Here is a 25601-nt window from a genome sequence, read left to right as displayed (position 1 = left end):
GCAGAAAATCCTCCTCATAAAGGAGACGCCATGGAGGAGGAGGTTAAAAACAAAAGTCTAGCTGACAACAAACACGCAAGCAGCACTTCAGTCCATCTTTGAGGGAGTCCAAGCCTGTGGGAGGGGCACAAGAACACACACAACAAAACAGCCCCCCGCCTCTCCTCTACCATCTGCACACGAAAAAGCTGCGAGTGCCACCTCCGGCTAATAAGGCAATCAGAGATGGGAAAGATGCTGACGTGGCGGCTTTGGAGCGTCACCCAGAACAAAAGATGGGGAAGGAGGGAGGAGGGGGGGATTAAAATGGAGAAGGGAGGGACGGTGTTGTGGTTGTCAGTCAAAAATGAAAAAAAAAAGAAACCTGTTTTTCACTAGCAGGGAGGATGAAGGAAAAGTTAAAGATCCAACCAAATATATTTAAAAAATGGCGGCGCATCAACCGCTGCGTTTCCACTGCGTGGCACAGGCTCACCGCGGTACGGCACGGTTGGGTTCTACTTAATAACAGAACCGTGGAGAACACCAATAACACACTTTGAACAGCACGCTAGTCAACAACGACAATGGAGGAGACCAATTTTATCCAAGGGGAGATTGAGGGCTGGTGGACTGTAGCTGGAAAGACAGCAACGTCTAATGATAGTGTGTGTTTATTTTTGTAATTTGTAGCCATTCATACATTTTAGGGCTAGCTTAAAATGCAATCAATACCAAGACACTAGCACTCAGGAAGACAGGGGAAGTGATTACAAAACAGCTAGCTATCCGGCAGGCGCAGCGCCATGGATCAATAAAATTGCTCAGATTCCTGTCCATGTTCACCAGCCACTTGTTGCTAGGCAGACTTCAAAGGCTAAATCATAACCGGCCAATGGGCCAACCAAATAGGTGGCATATGTTAGCCACACCTTAAAGAGAGAAAACACTGATTTTGTGTAAGATAGGTGTGTGTGTTTGTGTGTGTATTTGGGGGGGGGGCTGGAACCCAGAAGAAGAGAAGCCATCTGTGTGCAGCCTGTCACTACCGTTGTGTACGGTCCAGGATTTCCTGTTGCAGACAGGTGACACCGCAGTAGGACGACACCATCCCTCCCCCAGGGCAGGGACATGTGTGAGGTCCTCAAACAACGTCCTCTTGTCCACTCACACACCTACATGCTACACTCCTGAACCGCTGCATACAAAAGGGTGAAAAATGCCCCTCTGCTGTGTTGCCTGTACTATTACTTCTCTGCGGGACCTGGCAACCAACCGTCCATTCATCACCGCTCATTTGTCTCATGATGGCAGAACTTTGAGGAGATCTGTGCTGCATGTAATGGTAATGGTTTTATTTCATTTCAACATGCATCAGATTACAATTGAGTGCATCCCATAATCAGTTCCCAGTTCCACATGTCCAAAAGGAGTAGGAAGAAGCAAAGCTTATTAAATCCTACCCCTCCTTCTGGTACTTTTACAAGCAGTAACTGTTACATTTGTTCACTTCCTGCTTTCCATAATACAGTTTAAGGTTTTTTTTGTTTTTTTTTAATAATGCACCTCGTACCGAAGTAGGAGGTGATATGATCATCCAATGCCATAATGGGTACCATAGTGCGTGTCAATATAGTGATATATATAGCACATCATGACTGGTTCAAGACTCTTCATCCTTGTATTTAGCAAACATCAACTGCTTGTATTGTTTCTTGAATTGGCTCATCGTTGTGCATTGTTTGAGGTCCTTACTCAATCCATTCCATAGTTTGATTCCACATACTGAAATGCTATGGCTAGCATAACGTAGTCCTAGCATAGAAGTGTTTCAAGTACATGTATGCTAGCTTGCCGTGCCAAGAGATCTCGCGGGATTAAAAGGTGACAAGATTTCTGGTTCAGAAACAACCATGTTAATGAAAATAAACCAATAAATGAAAATAAACTCAATAATTTTGCCCGCCTCAGCATATTGTCATGTGCATGCGTGAACAACAACGGCATGAATGGAGTGAGTCCGTTTGTCAGTCATAGCTTTTGTCTTGGTGGGTGGAGGCGGGGCCAGTATCTTACACACAGAGTGCAGGGGAGTGTAGCCTCATGAGGAGCAATGCAAGGTAGCATAGAAATGAAATGAGTAGACTGCAACATATTGTCATGTGTCGTGGACTGACTCGTGCATCGTCTCGTCTCCTGATGACCCCTACTGCTGGCATGTCTTTAAAAGTATTCGGTATCCACAATATATTTCCAGTCATGTCAGCCATGATGGTATAGTTGGGTCCAATAGTCCAGAAGTATTTGACAAAATACATAATAAAAAGTCAGTGTCCAAATCCTTGTGGAGCTGCACTCCAATGTCGCAGCAACAAGTCACGTCAGTGAAAACAATCAACGTTACTTTCCCAGCGCTGTCTTCATTCATCCATGTTGTCTGGACCAAGAGGCCGAAGCCATTTACAGCGCTAATGTCCAATCCCACCGGCTGATTCAGCCCACGGCCCCCCTCTCCCACCACGCACTTCAGCCGTTCAACGGGCAACCGTTATTCCGCCCTCCCGCTTGGCTTTGTCACGGAGCCCTCCATTCGCTGCCATTCACCTGCGATGGCTTTGGACAAGCTTGATCAGTGTGTGTCACTGACCTGCAGGGTTGGGGGAAATGTAAATAAAATGACATGATTGTTGGGGGAGGAAAAGGAAAAAGCCAGTGATGCCAATGCTTATTGGATGTCAGGACTTGTCAGCGTCTCCCTCACCGGGACACAACATTAAGCACACCTGAAAGCTCATGAGATCCAATCCAACACCAACCTTCACAAAGCTTTAGACGCGCGTCATTAGGATATTTTATTTTATTATTGCATGGAAAAAAGGGATACAGCATTGGATGGATATTTACCAGGGGTCATGCTCCACAAAAAGCACTGTAAATACCTGGGTGTTTACCTGGGGAGTTGGAAGATGGAGAGAGTAGTACAATCATTTCATCATTATAATATTTGCTTTTATCGTCGCGATTTGTCTTTATTATATACAGTTAACAAATATAGCTCCTTGCTTAAAGATACATTTCATTTACCAAGTGAAATAATTCATATAGGAAATGTATATACTAGGGCTGTCAAAGTTAATGAGTATTCAGATTGGTAAAGTTAGCTTCAAAGCCCGGGCAGATGGCTCTTGTAGCAAGACCAAAGTTATTTGGATTTACTGTCGTGTTTGAATCACGGATTACATGGCCTGCCAGAGACTGGAGCAGTGCAGGTATTGTTTTTATTGTCATATACAGTGATACCTTACCTTGCATAAGAGTGGCCCAACTAACCGGTGCTTTTCACATTTACGTCCTTTACATGTGATAACTGTGGCTGAAGTCCAGTGTTGTGCTAGTGTTAGCCGTTTAGCATGGAACTAGCTAGGAGCTAAGGACTAATATGCTAATAATAAAAAAATAGTAATACAAATATATGCTTGCTGACTGTATTGTTTTAAATAAGATTAAGATATGCCTTTATTCGTCCCTCAGTGGGGAAATTTGTATAATAATAAATAATAAATAATGGCCCATAGTTCCGAAATTTATATCCCTTTGCATAAAATTTTATTTAATTATTGTTGTAGTTGCACATCGAATCGTTTACCACAAATAAATTTCCCCTACTTATTATAGATAAAAACCTATTTCTATCTGTGATTAAATGTAATTAATTCTGAGTTAACCGTGGACGAACGTGATTAATAATCAATTGGCAGCCCTAATATACACATGTGATTAATGATGCATTATTTTAGTGTTTGTTCTTCATTCATTAATTTTCTAGCACTTTTTCCTCACAAGGGTCGCGGGGGTGCTGGAGCCTATCCCAGCTGTCTTGGGGCAAGAGGCGGGGTACACCCTGGACTGGTAGCCAGCCAAGCACAGGGCACATATAGACAAACAACCATTCACACTCTCATTCATACCTATGGACAATTTGGAGTGGCCAATTAACCTAGCATGTTTTTGGAATGTGGGAGGAAAAATGGAGTACCCGGAGAAAACCCATGCATGCACGGGGAGAACATACAAACTCCACACAGAGATGGCGGAGGGTAGAATTGAACCCTGGTCTCCAAGCTGTGAGGTCTGCGCGCTAACCACTCGACCGCCGTGCCGTGTTTGTTCTTATTATTGATATTTTTTACCACTTCCTCACCTTGATGACTGTAAAGCTATGTATGGCTCCACAACCTCCATTCTTCTCTCTCCCCATTAGAAAATGTTAACATTTATCCATAGGAATAAAAATAACAGCAACAGCCGAGACCCGGGTAAGAGGCAGGTCTCATTTAGGCTCTGCTTCTTCCCACTCCCTTTAGCACATGTTGAATTGCGCAAATGTGATGCTCCTCAATGTAACTCGTTAACATACATACTACATGGGTGAAGTCTTTTTTTTTTTTTAATGACATGTCTACAAAAATAGGAGCAACGACAGAAAGTGTTTATTCCAGACGAGGCTGCTTGCAGCGCAGTTCTCGGCCTGAAGGTTAAGCTTCAAATTAACATAAAGAATGGAGCATCTTGACGTTGACGTTTCATATTTTCCCCTCACAGTTTGACTTCACCTGTGCTGCCCCAGACAGTCTACCCCCCCGACCAAACAACATCTGCTGCCATCGCCTAGCAACAAGCAGTTGACGGATGACCCCCAAAGATGGATAATTACCATAAATCACTAACGCGTGCGTGCATGCGTGTGCGCGTGTAGACAATAGAGAACGGAAAATCATTGACAGACAGACACGCTGGATGAGCTTTCAACTTTTATGTAACTTTTTTCTGCGACGGAAAAAAAGGGGTTTGACATGACGGTACGGTGAGCAGGTCCAATGTTTCTGACGGTTCTGGACTTGATGAAAAGAGGCTGAAACCTGATGAGTCATGGGACAAAAAGGAGCTGCGACAAAGAAAACAAAGCAGGACTGAATGATGGGCTGTATAAAAATACTCAGGAGTGGAGGTTTGATTCACATGGACGGGGGGGAAGAAACATGGGGAAGTATTTAAAGAAGAAAACGAGAGCCACTACAGGGCCACGACCTAACCAGTCGGGTCTAGTCGAGTCCGCTTGCACAATAAGCCATCAATCAGCCTTCACCGCGCTGTCAGCCCTCCCTGCAACTCACACAAGGACGCCCGCTTTGTACAACGCTCCCAAGCACAGCCAACACCTTCATAAATCCTCCAAAACTGCCCGTGCGAGACGTTTGCAGCGACACACATGCACGGTTTTTGAGCCAGTGACACACTATTTGGATATAAAAGCATCAAAGTGTGATTAGAATGGACTTTCAACATTGAATTAAGGGAGCTGAGTCATTCTCTTTAACTGCAGAGCCGCTACGTAACCACCAAGCTAACTACTAGCTGACATGCTAACAGTCACTTTTGTTGGAAACAAATGAGAGAAGAAGATTCACCATTTAACACATTATTTATGCTAATAAGAGAAAAGACATCTCCTCTGTTAGCTACGTTGTTAGCTTCTTCTGGACCCAAATGATGATCACCAATTGAACATAAAGAGTTATTTTATCAGAAAAAACAACATCTTGAGCGAGTTAGTTTGTTAGCTAAGCTAATGATATGACAGACGTGATTCATGGAGTACATACTTCTGCCTCATGACAACACTTTTTATGTCTTGCCAGAGACGGAGAAATAAAACTAGAAGCGAAGCTAAAAGCGACGCCCTTGAAGGTTATCGCTCTCACATGAATTGTTTGTTTGTCCCATATGCAGCCATGCTAACGTGAACAACTGATGTGGAGGTGAGGAGCATGCAGGCCTTCCAAGAGAGTCAACATTCATCACACTTTGAGGTAAAGCGTCCGAAATACGCAAGCGTGACACATCACTTTTCCTCCAATATGCCTCGGAGACAATAATAAAGAAATACAAATCACATGAGAAACCACAATACAACTTCAGGGAAATTAATTACAAGAGCAGGAGAGCCTCCTCGGGACTAGCGGCAAGACGCCGCATATATTTCAGCGCTTTCAAAAAATTCCGACACTTGTGCACCGTGAAAGCTATTATGCTTTAGGCATGGACACATTTTCCTACTTTATCTTTTGTGCTGTTGAAGGCCTCCAACGGTAGGAGGAACAGCACACAAGCGTGACAACAGCTCTTCAACATGCGCTAGTATCTACAGCCATCTCCTGCTAATTGTGTCTGTGCGACTCTGCATGCCTGACTGTGTATGTGTGTGTGTGTGTGTGTGTGTGTGTGTGTGTGTTGGCTCGGAACACGCATCCCAGTTGGAGCGAGGCAGGAAGAGAGGAAGCCATCCTTCAACAGAGCACAATATCCGACTGCGGACAGACAACCAACGGCTGTACGGTTCTGGGACACACAAAAAAAAGCCCACTCCCAAAGTGCCCTCTATCTCCCACATGCACTCCCACGCGCACACGCACACACGCACACCCTACACACACTTTAATGGAACTATATCCACAATCCATCCTGGCTATGAGCACCCATCCATCTTCAGGAATGCTAAAAGGGGAGGGGCTCTAAGGGTTTAAGCAATGGGTGTGAGGTAATACAGTACCATGGTGTGTGTGTATGTGTGTGTGTGTGTGTGTGTGCGTCAGGAGGTCAGGTGTGTGCCCTGGGAGTGTGCGTCACCCTAGCGTGGGAGGAGAGTGATGTGTGTCAGCTTGCATCTGGCCGAGTGAATAAATTAGGCTTATGAAGACAAATGAACGGGCGGTTGAAAGAATAGAGGATGGGAGGGGGGAGCTGGGGGGGGGGCAGGGGGGTGTAGGGAGGACGCAATGAAGGAGAAGAGATGTGGGAATGTGTTGCCGTCCATGCAAAAAAAAACTAAAAGAGTTGGGGCTGCTTCTTAAAGCGATACGTACGGTAGGATTGTTTACTTATTCCCTATGCTATATGTTATATATGCTAGCCGGTCACTTCCTGGTTCATGGAGGATGACACAGGACGAGCAGACCGTACCAAATGTGATGAATGGTTTCATTGGCAAATGAATAAATAATACCTAATCAATTAATGAATATGTAACACAAGTGATTGTTACATGTGTTTAGTCATTTCTGTGAAATAGGATTCCTCATTTTTGTAGTTGCAGCACAGGAAATACATACTTTTGATTAATAATAGGCCGTATTCAAGCGTGGAACAGCGAGGAACTACTGTTTGACTTTTAAATGAATATATTTGGACAAATGCCATCGAGTGAAGCGGCAAAAGGGACGACTGTACGTCTTTTGTTCGTGAGCAGGCTACTTCCTGGGTTTCTACCATTCCCACTGTGACTGTGACTGAAAAGGGAACTAAATGTGTCTGATTTGTGTGTGTTTGTCGATAGTTAACAAATACGTCCTGGTTTACTCCAATTGACTAGAGACTTTAGTAATATTCAGAGTGGACATACATAGTGGCCTGAAACGCCACTCGTCTTACCTAAAAGTAAGCTAGCATGTAAGCGAGCGATTTACGATGCCCGTGAAATAAGGGTTGATTCTTGCTCCCAGCTCATCTTGACCGTCAGACCCTCAACACACACAATACGCTTCCAACCTTCAAAATAAGAGCGCCGCATTCCATCGAATTGTGCAAAGAAAATAAGAGTGTGATAAAAAATATCCCACATTACAATTGGCGTTGCATCGGTGACTACATCTTCCTTACCCACAAATACGAGCATTACAACTCGTTGAGGATCTTGTGCGAATGTCTGCAGTGGCTGACCTCCCATAAGCTGGCCAAGCTACATGGCTTCTGAATTACTGGGAAAAAAACTCAAAAACTTTATAAAACTGTTCTTACATTGAATTAAGGGACATTGTATATAGCACATACTAGTCTATGCTGGTAAAATAAGAATATTTGGAAAATCTTTCCCAGGCTGGACTTTTCTATCAAGTCAGTTTTAGTGTCTGCAGATGAACAAAAATCTAAATATACTTTTTAAACATTTCTTTATAGTGCAGATGGTTGTAGGCGAAATGTTTGGCTGCCTCTTCCCCGTCACGTATGTGTGGGAACGTGTATTATTAGCTTCTCCGTGAGCGTGTCACCGTCCAGCCAACTGAAGAAGAAACTTTTGAAAGAACTTGTGGAGAAACGTTGGGCGCTGACCTTCCTGGTGTTGAGCCCGTGCATGTACCCCCATGGCATGTTGCTTTGGCTGTGGGGGCTTTGTCAAGCGGCCGTCTGAACCCCCGCCCCCTTAGGAGCCCCCTCGTTTGATAAATGACACGTGTCATTCTGTCAGCCCCTGCCATCCGGGCTGGGAGGCCCCACGTTGATGTATGGCCGCCACGGCTTAAAGGAAATCGCCGTGTTTTGGCAGCGGCCAGAAAAAACATGGCCTCTGTATAAGGCTATGTGTCTCACAGCGTGCATGTGCGTGTCTATTAGTGATGGCGGACGAGTGTGCGTGCGTGCGCTGAAGCTGTCAGGCGGACGGGCAGAAGGAGACAAATCATCGTCATGGCCGCCCCAGCTGTTCCCCAAATTTGGTGCGAGGAGGAGAGCGAGAAGGCGGCGGTGATGGTGGTGGTGGGAGAGAGAAAAAAAAAAATAGTTTGAGTTTTAAACGGCTGACGCTTCCCAGAAACTACGAGGACAAGTGGAACACACACACACACACACACGCAAATCCAAAGATTGGGATAGGAAGCCGGCCAATCCCAGAAGGAAGTGTTTTCTCCGCAAGCAAACACACAAACAACCAAGTGACACGCAAGACGGGTCATAAACACGTTTAGGTTTTATGTGTTGCTTTACCTCCTTCTAAAATATAAACATGGCAACTAAGGGTCTGTTTACGTGACGTAAAAACAAGAAAAAAGTGTCGTGTAGGATGTTTTTGTTTTTGTATTTTAGGGCTTGAAAGTGCTTATGAAACTTATGAAAACAGGTCTTCTCAATGTATAATTTCTAAAACTGACACCGTTATACTTCGAAAAGTATGCACGTCACGACACCATCCCGACCGGAAACAAGATTGGTTCTGGACGTGCACGAGACCTGAGCCACTTCTATGTCACATGCTGCAGGAATAATAATTATTGTTTAAATGTATGTAACAGAAATAACAGAAAAATAACCATACTTCATGTGTTACACTATACTGTATATTCTCAGGGTGAAAGCAGATGGTAACCACGTTTGTGTGTTTTATGAGTTGTTTTACGTACAAACTTGTTTAAACTTGGAGCTAAAGTAGGACAGCGGCCATGCCAACTAAGGCGTTGCTTATGTAACACTTCACTCCAAAACTGAGTTGTTGATAGCACAAATATTTTAAAACACTTCTCAGAGTGCAGGGTATCATAATCCCTGTTTTGGTCGACATATGATACAAACAAGCAATCAAACACTACAACAAACATGGCCGACCATCGCACCAGGGAACTGAAAATACGCTTTTGGATAAGAGCAGCAAGGAAACATTTGGCGTGTTTCTTTAGAAAGCCGTGAACAATCAGATTGTAGCACGTACGCTAAATCATCGCCGCTCTGGTCGCCGTAGTGGTCACAAGAGCAGCACAAATACCTCCCGAGTGGAGGGGAGTCCCACCTGGAGGTTGTGAACTCTGAGTGACCCCCGTTTAGTGGGGCTGCGCTCCCTCCTTTCCCCTCCTATCATAGCGTCCCTCTCCCACGGCGGGGAGGGAAAGGAAAAAAAAAACAGCACCATTAGGCTGTGAGTGATGAGTGGCAGCCATGGGTGACATCCTCCCCTCTTCTCTCTCTCTCTTTCTCTTTCTCCAACATCCAAATGCTTTCACCCCCCACCCAACTCGCCTCCCCCCCGGCCATTGCCTTGATACTTTTCTCCCACTCGCTTTATTCCAGCGCCGTCGATCCCTCAAGTCATTTTTCTTTCACTTCTGTCGCTTCTCTTTTTCCACTAGCCTCCCTCCCCCTTCCTTCTTTCTTGTCACTCTTTCCCCCCTCGTTCGTTCTTCCCTGTCCTGCCATTCCTTCTCAGACTGAGGCCCATCGAGGCCCGTGTACTGTAGATACTCCATACATAATAGATCTACACATTTTCACCCAACATCAATAGCTTCTCTGTGCCTGGCGTGGCCACGTTTTATAAATAAAGCTGTGAAATAGTTTCAGGGCTTCCAATAAAAAAAAAAATACAACTGCACTAAAATTGTACTCAAGAGGGTCATGTGGCACTTTCTTTTAGAGGGATTCTGACCAGCTTTTGCAGGAGAAGTGTGCTGTAACTTGTAGAAAACAAAATTTATGAAAAGCCAGCTTTGGTTGCCTGGATTCATGGATAGAGTACATCGAACAAAACATTTGTGGTAAAATTAAATTGTTTACAGGTGGCCATATTTGTGCTGGCAATGATGTTATGCATGATGTCCTACTCACGCCACGCCCCTAAACAGTCATGTGACACTGTAGGACGCCTCACTTATCTCTAAGCCACAGGTGTCCATGTTGTAACATGGAATATTTACACAGGAAGATACTATAAACCTTGCAGTCCAACCCGGTGCCGTTCATTAGCGCCAACGAGTGAGATGAGAAGCTTTAACAACAGTCCAACAGCTGCCACGGTCCAAGCACACGCTGTAGCAATTCTACTTCATCAAACTTAAGATTTGTCTGATCACTACTTCCTGAATCTGCACTCTTGGCATCATGGGAAGTGCAGTTCTGTTAAGCCACAAATGAGTTCATTAAATCATCCTTTAAGCTGCAGGGTTCAGGATGTGTGGAAGAAGTAGCGGCTTATAGTCTGGAATTTAAGGAAGTCGAGCTCATTTTGTGGCTGTAATTTCACTAAGCGCTGCACTGCATCATACCTGGAACCTTGGAAGCGTCTCTCAGGTGTGGAGGGTGAAGTGGAAGAACAGTTGGATCTTTTGGGTCTTAAAAGGGCACCCTGCTGTGAGTTGAGACGACTTAGAGGGACAGAGACAGGCTTAGGACCTCACCCCCCTTTGGGAGGTCTGAGACAAAGATTTGACAATTTTTTGGAGAGGTGGAGGGTGGGTTCACTCCTGGTCAATACCAGGCAAGGCCTGTCCAGAGTCTAGCATCACGGTCAGGGCTCGACATTAAAAACAAAAATGACTTGCCCATGGGGAATCCTTAAGGTGAGAACTACTTGCCCGAACTTGCCCCATGTAAAATGAAAAGACTACCATAATGGTATCATCTAATTTTTGTGGCATCACATGAGAATCTCAAATAACGATTAAATGATTATCATTTCTTGTGGTTGTTTTCCTACATAGATCATGACGTTGCAGGGAAATCTGGATTGTCAAGAGACTTCTAGGCACTTTGCCTTGATAAATAAAAGTACATTCATGATTGAATAAACATTGTGCTTAAAAAAAAATTGTGGATGTATATTAACATGGCATGCCATACTACCATATACATCGTAGTCGTAGTAAGCAGTGATATTTATAAGTTGTGAACCACAATGAAACATTATTGAATAGACACATTTGTGTACTAGTAAAGTGTTTTTAATCCAGAAAAAAATGCTTAAATATTCAAACAATAATTTGTGAAGCAAAGGTGAGAAAAATACACAGAGAAATGGAAGCGCTAGATTTTGTAGCTTGTGCGAAATCAGCACTTGGTATTGGATCTAATGGGTGGTGTTTCATTGTGACCACTTCAAATTGTCACAGCAATGTGATTCACTCACCTGTGCCATCATTTGATTTGCTGCCGCTTTTAAAATACTTGTTTAGGAGGCACTGGTTCATCACTTTTTGCTGTTTTCTTTCACAAGTTGTTGAAGAATTAGACCATGTTGGCAGGGACGCCATGATAGATGTTTCCGTAGTCAAAGGATCGCTGATTGGTTGATCGCGAACAAGAACGGGTGTGGGTAAAATGGTCTAAATAAACGATTCTGATTGGTTCATTTCAAGATTTGCAAGGATTGGTTTGCAAATTACCACCGGAATTACGCAGTCCGTGTTTTACCAACACCCAACAAGAACCGCTTTAAAAAAAAGACTCTTTGCAGTACGGCATGCCAAAGTGCACTTGCCCAACGGGAATATCACTGATTGGATTTACTTGCCCCAATTTTGTTTTAACTTGCCCCGGCCATCGGTACATCGTTATTGTCGAGCCCTGACGGTGCGCTCAGCCTGTGTCCAGGACAGGAGCTGCAAACAAGGTGGTTTCGGTCCCGACTGTCCGGAGATGTGACAGACACGTGAGTAATAATGATTGGCTAAAAGTAGAATGCAATTCCATGGTAGCCAATCAGTGCCAGCCACAGTTCAGGTAGGTTGGGTGTTAAATTGGACCTAAATAACCATCACAGCAGTTTTAGGTTGATTTGAAGCTGTAAATGTCTGTTTTGGTTATTTTTCAATTCATCACCCTGCCCTAAATTAAACTTTTTTTTTAAGTAATGTGCCCAACACTGACTGCAGGCGGCCGGGTTGCTGTAACCTCCAGCAACAACTGGAATCAATGGCTTCCCTTTTTTTAAATGCGACAGCGCTCACAAAAATATGCTTTCATTACCTCCACCGGCTAGAAGATTTACAGCCCGGCCAGATATGACAGTCATGAGTTTTGACTTCAAAAGCCATTATGTCACCTCATCTGTGACCTTTGGACTATTTATGACTCCGGATTGGAGGAATCTAACTCTGAATTGAATGAATCCAAGACAATTGTGCTGTGTTTTTCCCGACAAAGGAGACCCATGCAGTACGATACTTGGGAGTGCATACAGGCACTCCCAAGTATCGCAACACTCTGCCACATTGAGCATTGTTTTGAGGAAGTTTAGTTTTTGGTAGTTTTCAACAAGTGGCAGTACGTCATCAATTCAATGAAGATGAATGACAAAATGAGAAGAACAGCTTTCCTTACTATATGCTGTGAAGGTTTCTGTGTCATCTCAACTTTGGACACTTTAAAAACAATGTTTCTCATTATGGAAGGCTTCACAAGACGTGTGCGAAAAAACAGTGAGCCCCCTGTCAAAGTTAGGACTTGTACCAGCAGCTGAGGGACAACGCAGCAGCAGTGCCTGATGGGTAATGGGCGTCCCAGGCCGGTCGGTCACCCTCCAGGAGGCGGCGGCTCACTTCATCCAGACGATCTCATTCTTTCAGTCACTAACCCAAAGCTTGTGACCGGAGTGTCGGAACATAAATCAGCTGGGAAATTGAGGCTTTCGCTCCCCGGGCAAATTAGCATTTCCTGGTTTCTCACAGGCGTGGCCGACACGTCCTTCTGACATGTTTTGATTTGATTAGGCTCAAATACAGAGCTCAAACTGGGAAAGAATACTGAATAAGATCATTTTTAGTAATAAAAAAAAGAAAAATACATTCAAACAATATATACTATATGCAGTATATTTAAAAACTGCTTGTGGATGACTGACCACAGCTTGTAAAATACTAAGACAATCACAATAAATTCTCCTACTATGCTAACAAAACATATATATCTAAATTAATTTAGAGTACAAATAAAAAGAGTAAAAAAAGGATGTGGTATGGTGGCTCGTTTCCCATAGTGCTAAGATGTAATGTTTTGAAGGCAATGATGTTTTTGAGGCTACTAGAAATGTTTTTCCAAAAACAAAGCACAACACTGTAAAGCTGCAGAAAGGACAGAACGTACCCCTAATTACAGTCATCATCCAACAGGATTCTACTTGCACACAAAGGTTGGATTCCATGCTTTTCTGGGGACCCTGGGAGGCGTTCACAGACAATGGGGAAAGGAGAGACTTACATACCACAAAGCCAAGCAGAGACCCCACACGATCAGACCGTGTGGGGGTTTGGGGGGGGGGGGGGGGGTTGTTAGGAGGACTGCTCCTCAGCTAAATCAATGGCAAAAAAAATTGTTTGCTAACAGGCTCAGTATCGATTAGCGACGGCAGGACCGCGGCGGCCGGGCCGCTAGCGGCGCTGACAAGGGTAGAGTGTTGTTTCTCCAAAAAGGCACACAGAACCAACAGCTGCACGGAGGGGAAAACAAGGAACGGGAGAGCGGCGCCTCGGCGGTAGTAATTCTTAATTGACACCTGTCACGGTGATCGTGGCGGTTGCAGCTGCAGCGGGAGTACGTCTATGTGAGTCCTGTTCGTCTGTCACTTTTAATACATTTCCATCACACGCACACACACGTGCGCACACACTCACCAAAGCCCATTCATGTCTACTGCCTCGACCATCCCTTCTTCAGGTGTCCTGGTGGGATTCCATACAAACAGATGACACCTCAGAGGTACTACCAAGCACTAGTTGGTACCATATGGGTGACATGAAAGACTTGCTATAAGAAACACGCTAAAATGACAAAAATAAACACACACGCCAACATTATAGCTCTGGATGGTGCAGTATTATGCTCCACATCCTCCAATTAGGCGTACGAAGTCAATATGATAAGCAGAAATGCAAAAAAGTCATTGGTTAATTTTAATTTAATGCATAAGAAAACTAACTAATATGGCTAATGACTTGGCTTTTGGCAAAAAAACTACGAGTCTTGCAAGGACACATTCTATACTGAAAATGGACAACACTCATAAACTAAAACATTGCTGCAAAACGCAACCATCATAACAAGCCCATCAACTCCGCACAAAATTATGACTCACCACTTTTATGCCTCTTTTCCTTCCTTATTGTTAAACCTGTGCAAAAGCCAACGCAACTTCATGTGTGAACTCCTATGATCCTTTTCAGCCCTGAAAAGACTTCTCTTGTAGTCAAACAGCAAAATGATCCCATATTCTTAGCGAGTGTTATTGTGTAGGAAGGAAATCCTCCTGCAGGCCATGTTTACGCCTCACAGTTTTGTTTGTGTTTTCATTTAAAAAAACCTGAAATGACCTTCTTTCCTTGTCAAGGATTCCTTTGTTGTGCCCGAGTGGAAATCCAGGCCTTCCTGTTTCCTCCCAAGCTCATTAAAGTCAGGGATACGTTTACCGAGCCGAATGCCTTTACGTCGTCACCCTGCGGGCCGGCCGAATGTCATAAATAGTTTTGATTTGACCCCCTTGTTATTCTTTTTTCCTGCAGGCATCCATCTTCATGTGTCACATCACCTCCAGGAAGGCGAGGACACGCAAGCGTAAGCTGTGTGCGATTTCCTGCAAACACATCCCGCCGACTCTCTCAGTCAATGTCACGCTCTTAATGACACTTTGCATACGCTCCCTTATCATAAACTCATCTTGCTCAGCCACACACACACACACACACACACACACACACTTGTGTAGTCGCTCGCTTCAAATATTCCCTGCCGCGGCACGTCGGGGTCCTGACAAATGTCATTAAACGCTTTATCAGACGCCATCCAGATAGAAGCGAGGCAAGGTGCTAATAGCGTGATGCTCGCTGCCTCCTTGGCTGACAGCTGCCTGACGCGTGCAGCAACAGCAACATCAACATCAACAACGTGTATTAATAGTAGCGATGGGACCTGGACTTTGTCGTCTTTCTGCCAAACAACACCAAACAACAATTAGCATGCATAGTGCTTCTGGTTTTGTTCGATTTTTGGGGCTGAACTTCATATTTGACAACATAATTCACAATTCAAACAATTCAATCATGAAAAGAGGATGCCGGTGAAGAAATAACTATGATCAGAAAGTGATAGCAGCCTTTTCCTAAAGTCCATTTTTTTAAAAACGAAGTGTTTCCAAACAAACTCAACTTCCAAGAGGAACTGACCTATCAAACAATTCCCTTGCCTGAGGCTCAGAGCTCATCCTTTGCACATTCAAATACACACAAGCCAAGTGGATCTGCTAAATAAATACTCAACATGTCACATTCAACCCAGTCATGGCCAAAACTTACCCAAGTTTGTTTGTATTACATGACAGTGTTGACCTTTATTTGGTTCACAATAGCCATTTAGCACTCACCTTTGCCTTTTTGTTGCTCACTTTCAACTTCCTCAACCGCCCGGTCTAGGCAACAAACCAAATATGATTGACTCAATCGAAAACCGATACATAGCTAAAGATCTTCCCACCAGTACATCAGCAGCCTGCTCAGGCAGCAAATGAATCAAACGCACCCTCTGTTGGTTGCTACCAAGTACAATGGTGCCTTGCCCTAAAATGCCCCCCGAAAATGCATCATATTATCACATGCAAGTACTGCAATCTTGGGGCGTGATCAAAGATGGCAGTGTAAAAAAAACAAAACTCAAAAACAAACACAACGCTAAACAAGCGGACCCAAGCCAAGGCAAAATTTTCGAAAAACGTGCTAACCGAGATATTATTGTAATAAAATCTATCAGGCCACCGTTGCTTCTAGAAGTAGCAACTCCACAACATAAAATCATTGCTACAAGCTCTGCATGTACCCATGGCTACTACAACTGCGGCCCGACTCCTATTTCCCTATTAGGAAATACGTCGTGGAAAGATGAGCCACTCCCAGTCGAGGTGCCGCATCCTGGAGTGCATCGGGACCGCCTCCTTGTGCGCTAGCCTTTTTTATGCCTGTGTGCAGCTGGAATCCAATCTGTGTCATTGTGTAATTACTCTGCCATGTTGAGTGATTAGTTGACACGTTCATTACAAAGAGTGGCACACTTTTGATTTAAGATATTGAGGCTGGCAGCGCAAGAGTTGGGGCGAGGCAGTGCCTTTTTGACTTTGAACAACAACCATAAACAACAAAAAAACATATTTGTGACCTTAAACTTTGCATGACTTACTATGAATGAACATGGTGATTTTATATGAACTTTGTTAGTACTAGATGGTTGTCGGCCTATTAGTTTAAAAACATTGGGGTGGGGGGTCTCCTCTCATTACGTGTGGAAGTGGTACATTTTTTGATTCTTTGTCTTCCTTTCCCACTCCTTTTAAAACACTTTAATTCTAGAATAACGTAAATTGGAGATGCTAACTTGTTAGCTCAGTAACTTGATATGCTAGCAGTGGCCGTCTTATGTCCCTGCGGTGACACTGGAGCATGCGCAATGTGATATACACAAAGAATAGGAGTGTAAAAGTGACTCTAGGGGTGTTATGTCATGTATACAGATCTCTAATAATGTAAAAAGCCATTAACAGGTTTTCTATGCTCTCAATACAAAAAAAATGTTTATTAATGTAAAACACTACTTCGCAGAAATGACTTAACTTATTACGGTCGGGTCTGGAAGCAATTACCTGTGATAAACAAGGGATGACTGTACTACACAGGTCACTGCCCCTAGTGTTTGGGCAGAAAAATGAATGTCAAGTGCTCAACCTCTGCCGAAAAGCTATAAACGGGACAAAGACACTGTCAGAGTGACAAGGCTGTAGCGTAATGAAGCCCTAAGAGACAAAATTAACCCAAAAGAGACTGCTCGAGGGCCGACCATTACTAAAAAAATAATAATAATCCTGTCACACAACAGTAAAACATGGCCGAAAATGACAACAAATGACTGCAGCAAAAACGTGTGCCGCTCAAATGGTGCTGAACCGTGCTGCCAAAACTAACAGATGCACTAATGTGCTTCCAGATGAGGGAACACTGATGTATTGTCACTGGCCATAAACTAGATAGGCCCCGGCGCCATTACAGGGTGTAAAAGCATCCCTGTGACTGATGAAACCGAGCCCATTGGAAGCGATATGCACACAAGGCACCATTGAAACATTCCCTTCCGTCTTTCTCCCTCCGAGGAGGCAAGGCAGTTTTTTGTTTTGAACTCCTCGGGGACAAGTGGAGATATTGGACTGGGAGGTAAACACACTCTGAGGAGGGAGACTGGCCCATCTTGCAGTGTGCAGGATGTGTGTCCGTCACTACAACATTCTAGTGCCTTAACAGGAAGGATGTAAAGTTATAGCCTATAACAGAAATACATTTTAAATGTTCCCCATGCAAAAATTAGAATAGGTTACATTTTTGATCATTTCTCATGACTCCAATTGTGCATTGTCATCGAGATACAATAGGAAGATCCTTGGAGGAGTGTCTGTCCATTACTCAGTAGCATTCTTACACATATTACAGGAAGTAGCACAAAAATGGTCAAAACCTAAGAATCAAATGACGCAGCTTGATTTTGAGGCTTCTTTTGTGGCCGAGGCTTGAGGCCGTCTCATGACAGGCCAGCTCTTCAAACATGCAAGCACATCCATCAGCAAAGCCTCCTGTCAATTAGACCTTACAGCAGCGACCAGTTCAAAGTCTCGCCGTCCCAACCTTGATTAAGTCTGCTTAACCTCACATTTCCGACCGCAGCCGCCGCCGCCTGCTTAAACATTCTGCAGCCACTTTTCATTGGCTGGGCTTTGGTCATCATGGCGTGGACTTCAAACGGCTTCAGTGGTGTCAATCACCACGGGAGAGGGAGAGAGACTTAGAGAGAGAGCGGGTGACTTTCTTGCTAAACCTAGGGAGGCCTTCAATGGTCTACTGACTCTGAAAGGATGCGATCACATGTGGTCACTCTTTAAGGAAGCAATAAATCACAAGAAATGCAAGCCAGGGGCCATAAAGGCCTGGAAAAGCCTGATTTTCAATGTTCTGTAAGTCGAGCTGGCTGTTTCCACCTTGGGATGCAGCATCAGAACAGGAATGGAGGTGGTGTATGTACGGGAATTCCAGGTGCTGAGTTTTACACTCCACACTTCTCCCGTCCAATTGTGTTGGAAGTAATGGTCGCTAGGTTTCTCAGCAACAGACAGTGCTGTGCTTTGTATCAAATATATAGAAAAATAACTAAGATTTCTGAGTGAAAGACGATATATTACGTTATATTATGTTTTCCTCGTGTTACCTCCAAACAGGCAGGAAGAGATTTCGCTCAGTGCATCGCTTTCGGCACCTTAGCATGTTTATTCTGTAAAACGATGGCATGAAAGGAGTGATACAATCGCTCTAGCCTCGGTGGGTGGAGGCGGGGCAGCTGGCATACACACAGAGTGCAAAAGAGTGTAACAAAGTGTTAGTAGATTGCATTATATAGTTACATTTGTTATACTTTATTGTACTTGTGTTAAAAGTAATGTGAAAATTTCGTCTTGTTCTCATAGACACAATCGAGTGTCTCGTGACACCCCTACTATTTCATGATGAATGCCCCCAAAAGCCTAATTTTAACACACAAAAATGCAAACACATGGCTGCGATACACCAGGAATGTATTTCTCACAGATTCCTCCTAACATCCACACACAAACACCAATAAAGAAACTCAAAGGACAACCCCAAAAATGACTCGAGTGGAACTAGAACGTCACTCAGGAGAGCTCAGAACCCCGCCGAATGCCAAGCGATCCTCCTTTCCTCATGCACTACTTTCTCGTAAATAAAGGAAAAAAATGTTCAACTCAGAAAGTGAGAAATGTCCCTGGTGGAGGCAATTACGGCGCCATGGTGTTTATTCGGGATGCTGAAAATTCAAATGGCCGCTGACTTTATCTGGTCTGGTATCGGGTTGTGACTCTTGCTCGCACAAAAAACCCTTCAACACCTCCCCGACACGGAGGTCAGGTCACGGCGTTAAGAAGCTCACGCTGCTTTTCCTGCGTGCTTCTCTGTGATCTTGCTACGCCCCACCACTCTCCTCCTCCTCTTCCTCCTCTTACACCCCTCCTCCTCCGCCTCGCCGCCTTTAATCGCCAAGTTATTCATCCCTGCTCCAGAACTTTTCTTTCAATTTGTCTTGTCTCAGCACGGGCGAAAAAAAAATGAAAAAAGGGAGGAGTGACCCTTTGAGGGAGAGTCCAGCCAGCTGCTGGGCGCATGCGTGTCTCCATGGCGAATGATTTAGTTGATGTTTATCGGGAATGAATAGATGAAAGGCGGCGGGCGTGACAGGCGATCAATCAAGCGTCAAATCGAGGATGGCAAATCCCGGAGTCGGAAAACACTGAAAGCTGAAAATACGTCACTTTTGCTTCCCTTTTGTTTACTCTTCAAATACAAACAAACACAGGATGTGATTGTGTTTGTTTGAACTTGAGAAATGGAGACTAATTTCCACCGCTTGAAATATTGTTGACATGCTTTCATTTTGAAATGCTTTTGTTTTAGAGTACAGTTAGCTTCCTTTTGTTTATTACAGACACCAGAAAGTCTGCAACATTTTACACTAAGACTGGAGCAAAAATAAAAACGGGGGACATACTTGGAAACATTTTTAACGAAAGCCCTTTTGGCTGAACACAGACACTTTCCAAAACGGTCTCAAAGTTATCCCAACAACAGCAATGGGTGATCAGGAATTTGCATTATTTTGTGTCATTCAATACAAAAACCACCAAAGTACTTATTGTGCATGGCTTTCTGACACTGTGGTGAGCTCCTGGGAGCCCACGAACTGCATCTTGGATGCCCTTGCTATAAATAGTGCATCGTTTTGGACAATCTACTAATATAAACTCCTTGAGCCTTATTTCAGGGTATGTGCCGTAAATAAAGTATAGTATGTTTGCTTTTAAACTAATACAAATCAGAAACCAGTACTTCATTCTCCATAAAATATATTTGTCCTGAATTGCAAACTTGCCATGAATCCAACACCCCTTCAACGTTCTCGTGTATTTGATTCGAGTCAATGAAGTGAGTCAGGGTGTGTTTGTTTGATGTACCGGGACGTACCTGATGAGCGCCGCGGTGCTTGCTGCTTCCTCCGGGGCATGCTGCTGCTGCTGCTCCGGGAGCTTTCATGCAGAGACCCCGAAATGCTCGCCCAAACCGCGGGGTGGAAAAGCAACCACGAACGACGAGTCCGGATGTCTTGGAGCGAGCCGTGTAGATCCCCTTCTTCGTGTTTTGAAAAGAATGGAGCACTTAATCTTGTTACTCGCCTTTGGGCATTGTTTTTTTTCAAGGAGTATTTCCGCAAATGAGGGAGACGACGATACGCCCGGTCCGTGAAGTTGTTTCTCGGCGTGGAAAGTGGCAGAAGGTTCCGTGTGGATGTACCGGAGGTGGCTCAGGGAGAAAGAGCCCCCCCCCTCCAGCCCCTCTTAGTCGGACTATTTCCTACCTCAAAGCCGGACCCAGAAGTACACAGTTGGGGAAGTCTCGGTGGCGGGCCGGCGATAGGCCGGGCGGGGGTCTCTTCCGTGCCCGCTCGGAGGTCTCTCTCTGCGGGGAGAAGAAGGAAGAGTGACACGTTAAAGCTCGCGCTCGCTTCAGCGTGTCAGTCATTGACGTGTGCGCGTCGATACTCACACGCACGCTGCTCGTCTATGCGTGTGCGCGCCCGCTCACTAATGTTATTAATGTTCAATTTGACACACAAAAAAATCAAAGCGTCAAATAAATATCAGAAGAGGTGCTCCGCGGCAATGACGGCGAAGCGAGTCCGGGGCTGCTCGCACTGATGGACGGACACATGCAAGCACAGCAGGCCGGCCTCTCGCTTGCTTTTACTCCACCCCTTCAAGGCGCGTCACCCTGACAGCCTGAGCCCACCTGTCTGTCAATCTCATGTTTACTACTGGAAGGCGTCACTTTGACACACACACACACACCAGCAAAACACCCCACTTCCTCACATACACACACGCAAACCGTGAACACACACACACACACACACACTTGCAGAGTCCAGTTTGCATATTGACATGAAAAAAGCAGATGAAAAGTTGCTAGTATGTTAATATGTTAAATATACAGCCTTTTGGAACCTTTACAGCTTTAGAGCACAACCACAAGTGTAAACTATTAAACTATTTAGAATAACAATCACATATTTCATTATTTAACGATCAAACAATATATTTCCATATGATTTGTATGTGCCATGGTGAATTGACATACATTTAACATGCAATACGTCATACCATAAGTCATACATGCACAGACGTGTTATAACTGGGGTGTTATCGGTTTTAAGGCCACTTTTGATGGAACATAGCATCCCTTGGACACCTTCTAATGCCTTCCAAATGTTTGTACATGCAAATGCCGCTTTTACAAAAGGAATATCTCATTTGAAGGTGAAAAAATATATCTTGTAATTATTTAATGTACATTTTAATGCCGTGGATTTAGAAAAAAAAAATGGATTCATGTGGGTACAAAGATGCCCTAAGATGAATTCCCATACGTTTTACATGCAACACGTCATGTCATTTCACCACAAACATGCACATACATGTTGCAGGCGGGCTGTAATTAGTGTGACCCTCATCTACGCTATAGTTGTTGGGGTCAAGGGCACTTTTTGTACAACTTAGCACACTTTAGGACCCCCCCACCCCCACATTTAAATGTGCCAAAGATCCCTTCTAAAAAAGTAACTGGGCAACATCAAGGAAACAATAAAACAATAAAATCTGAATAATGCTTAAACAACATTATTACATTTTTGCATCCCTAAAACAGCAAACATATAATGTATATGCAACATATAAATCCATTTTGTACTAATTTGACCAAACATGCACAAATAGGGCTATAACCATGCAGACCAATGCGTTCCATGCAGTCACACTCTTAACATGTCACACACTGCATATTCTATATTCCCCCAATTGATGGGGAAAAATGATACCAAAATTCAGCCGGGAATAAATGAAAAGGCGCACACGCCCTGGTGAGCGGGCAACTGCCCCCAACAAGAGACATCATCTCGGATAAGAGACAACAAGGCATTTTTCAAAGACACTTTGTCCAAAAAGAATGCACATTTTTAGTGTTTTACATATTTTTTTTTTTTAGATTTTGTCTCTTGCAAGAGAGACGAGCTCAGGCGATGGAAGTTTAGGTGGAATTTGGAGTGTGGGACAAAAGCAATGGCAGACCAATTGGTTCCACTGGTTTATTTGGAGGCTTCACGCAGAAGGAGGGGAGGGGCTCCTCCATCCACGGGAGGCTCCATTAGCCCTCACGGTCCAAAACACTGCAAAGTGTTTATATATAAAGGTGGGGGGCAGGAAAAAGGGGGGGGGGGGGGGGCAAATAGCGACGTGGGTTATCTCTGTAATGCCACCATGCAAGATGGAAATAAAGAAGATTGAATGAATTTGACGAGGAGGAGAGTGGACGGCTACCAAGCAGACGCCGGACTATTTTCTCACCCAGTGCAGAGTGGAAGGACAAACTTCACAATGATGGTGAGTGTCGGCCTCGCTGTGCACGCTTCCACGGGTTTATAATCAGGCCTGAGCGGGACCGAGTACCGCCCTCCCCAAAAAGAAAAAGGTCCATCGGCGCCTGTCACTATTGGCTGCTGATTGATGGAGAGGAGAGCTGTGACGTCACTACCAGCAAGGGGGGTTAGGGGGGTACTGTCGTATCATCACTACTTATAATTCAAGTACTTATTACATATTTCTACATATACTCAAATTACAACATTTTCAGTTATATAGGACATACGTATATATATTAAAAAAATAAAATACCTTACTGCACATATCTATACATCTGGAAGAATAGCTGAATGAGCTTTCAGTGGTGGAGATAATAGTTTGACTCAAGTACCTCAAAAAAGAAATATACTGATAAAGTAATACATCTGGGAATGTTCATATTCCCTGTTTTAATTGTGTGCATATTATTTATTCTTGGAAAATGAGTGAAAATATTGTCAACAAGTAAAAGTTATCGTGTGAATGAATGATCAGTAACAGACTTCTGCTTCTTCCTACTCCTTTTGTTCTTTTGTCCTTGTTGACTTGTGTAAATGTAACCATGTGACTTGTTATGTATGACTGAAACAAATAAAGGCAGCATATCAGCTAACAATAACTAAATAAATATAGTGCTGGAATTTATGAAAGAAATCATCTAAACTAAGATGTCTTTTATCAGTATTGTCAGCACAGAGTCCTGATTTCATTCATTTTCTACCGCTTATCCTCATGAGGGTCGCGGGGGTGCTGGAGCCTATCCCAGCTATCTTCAGACGACAGGCAGGGTGGTATTAATTGGTTGATTGTCTTTATTACATTTCATTAAAAAAACAATCATTTTAAAATAAAAAAATACTACAAATTAGTTTACCATTTGTAAATTTCAGTAAGATTTTTGTTTCTTTTCTTTTCCAAAATAATAAAACCAGTCTGTAAAGCACAAAGACTAACTATTTCCTGTGTAACGGTTGTTATGCTGTTTGTAATATTTGTAATATTTCCACCCTAAAAAATAATGCAAACTGAGCAAAATATGAGGAAAAACAGCATAGTTAAATTGAATCAACACCTCTAAGTAATAATACTCGGTTGTACTACAAGTACAAAGTACAGTTGTGTATGATTAGCATAAATGTGAATTCCATTTGTTGTTAAAAGAAAAACTAAGCGTTACGCCGTCTTTAGCTTTGAAGGGAAGAGAAGCAAAAGTGGCGGCGAAGTACCAGTGGGGCCAGCAGGGGGGGTCATGAGGTGTCGAGAGATGAAACCGTGTGTGTGTGTGTGTGTGCTGCCGGATCTCCTCCCAAGTCAGCGTCCATACCACCAAGTGTGGTTTTGTGGCTGCCATGTTGGACTGTAATGGCGTTGTGCGGGTGTACTTAATGCTGTGTCCAGTGAGTGCTTATTCACTTCTCTACTTCCTGTTTGTTTCTTTTCATCTCCAGCAACAACACGGCCGCCTTTAGAGGAGACTGCACTATGAAAAACACCTGCAGGAACGCTCCGGGAACGACATATTGAACATCTTTTCTTCCATTTCTCTCAGGAGATGAAGTATTTGCTGAAGCTAATGGGCCAAACGTCCGTGACAAAAAATGGAATGCCTTCCTCTTAATAGTCCTGAATAAATCAGGATGCATGGCATGGGGGGAGGGGGGTCTGGGGGGGGGGGGGGGTCTTTGGAGTTGTACAGAAGTTGAAATAAGGCCTGTAATCTCCAATCAAGGCTTGACAGGCGGAATATAAGGATAAGTATATATATGATAAAAAAGAATTAATAAAGAAGAGTGTAACTTTGACACAGGCTCTATCTATCCGCACATCTATCAGATAAGTCGACGTAATTAAAAAACGCCAGCGTCGACCGGGCGTACGACTTTCAAGAGGAGACGTGTTGCCGTACTTTTGACAATGCAATTAAAGCCTGGTAATCCCCGCCTCTAAATTTGGACAGTTTTGGGGGCCCGTGTTGGGGGGTGTATAAGGTTGACGCATGAAAGTTGGTATCGTGAGAGGACAGACCTGAGAATGGATGTGACTCCATGAGTCAGAGGTGGGCAACCTGCGGCACCTTGGCTAAAAAAGTCCAAAAGAATATTTCAAAAATAATAAACAACTCTACAACTTCCTTTCATGATAAGGCATAGAAATACTCTAAGATGTCAATATATAGGCGTGAAAGTAAAATATTTAATTGTGATAAAACATTGAAAAAGTTATTTTTTGTATTTATTTTAGATGAATTTATATTTCAGTATCATCATTTATTAAACGTGTCATATTTATTTAAAAATGGTTTCATACCAATTACTGACCAGGCTGTATTAATCATTTATATTGTTACGTATATTCAATATTGATTTACAATTTTTAAACATGCTTTTATGCAACAATGTGCTTTGTGCTTCATTCATTGGTGCCCCCCCCACACTGCACTGTGCCTGATATTTTGTTAAATATAAAAAAAAGGCTAAATAAGGCAACCTAA

At 43.6% G+C, this 25601-nt stretch overlaps 1 protein-coding gene across 3 annotated transcripts in view; it reads right to left on the bottom strand.

Moving 5' to 3' along the window:
- Positions 1-25601, bottom strand: part of LOC131101775 (teashirt homolog 1-like) — a 111421-nt gene that overhangs the window by 5051 nt on the left and 80769 nt on the right. For 2 of the 3 annotated variants that reach the window (XM_058047124.1, XM_058047123.1), the window contains one exon: positions 20625-21116. In XM_058047124.1, the coding sequence (XP_057903107.1) occupies positions 20625-20664 (40 nt within the window). In that variant the 5' untranslated portion in view covers positions 20665-21116. Of the gene's footprint in view, positions 1-20624; positions 21117-21203; positions 21473-25601 lie in introns of those variants that run through there. The other variant, XM_058047125.1, reaches the window with a different exon arrangement.

This window comes from Doryrhamphus excisus, chromosome 14, assembly GCF_030265055.1.
Source record: "Doryrhamphus excisus isolate RoL2022-K1 chromosome 14, RoL_Dexc_1.0, whole genome shotgun sequence".
Classification (NCBI taxonomy): Eukaryota; Metazoa; Chordata; class Actinopteri; order Syngnathiformes; family Syngnathidae; genus Doryrhamphus; species Doryrhamphus excisus.
The sequence above is the reverse complement of the archived record's forward strand: the minus strand, read 5'-3'. Positions and strand labels throughout refer to the sequence as shown.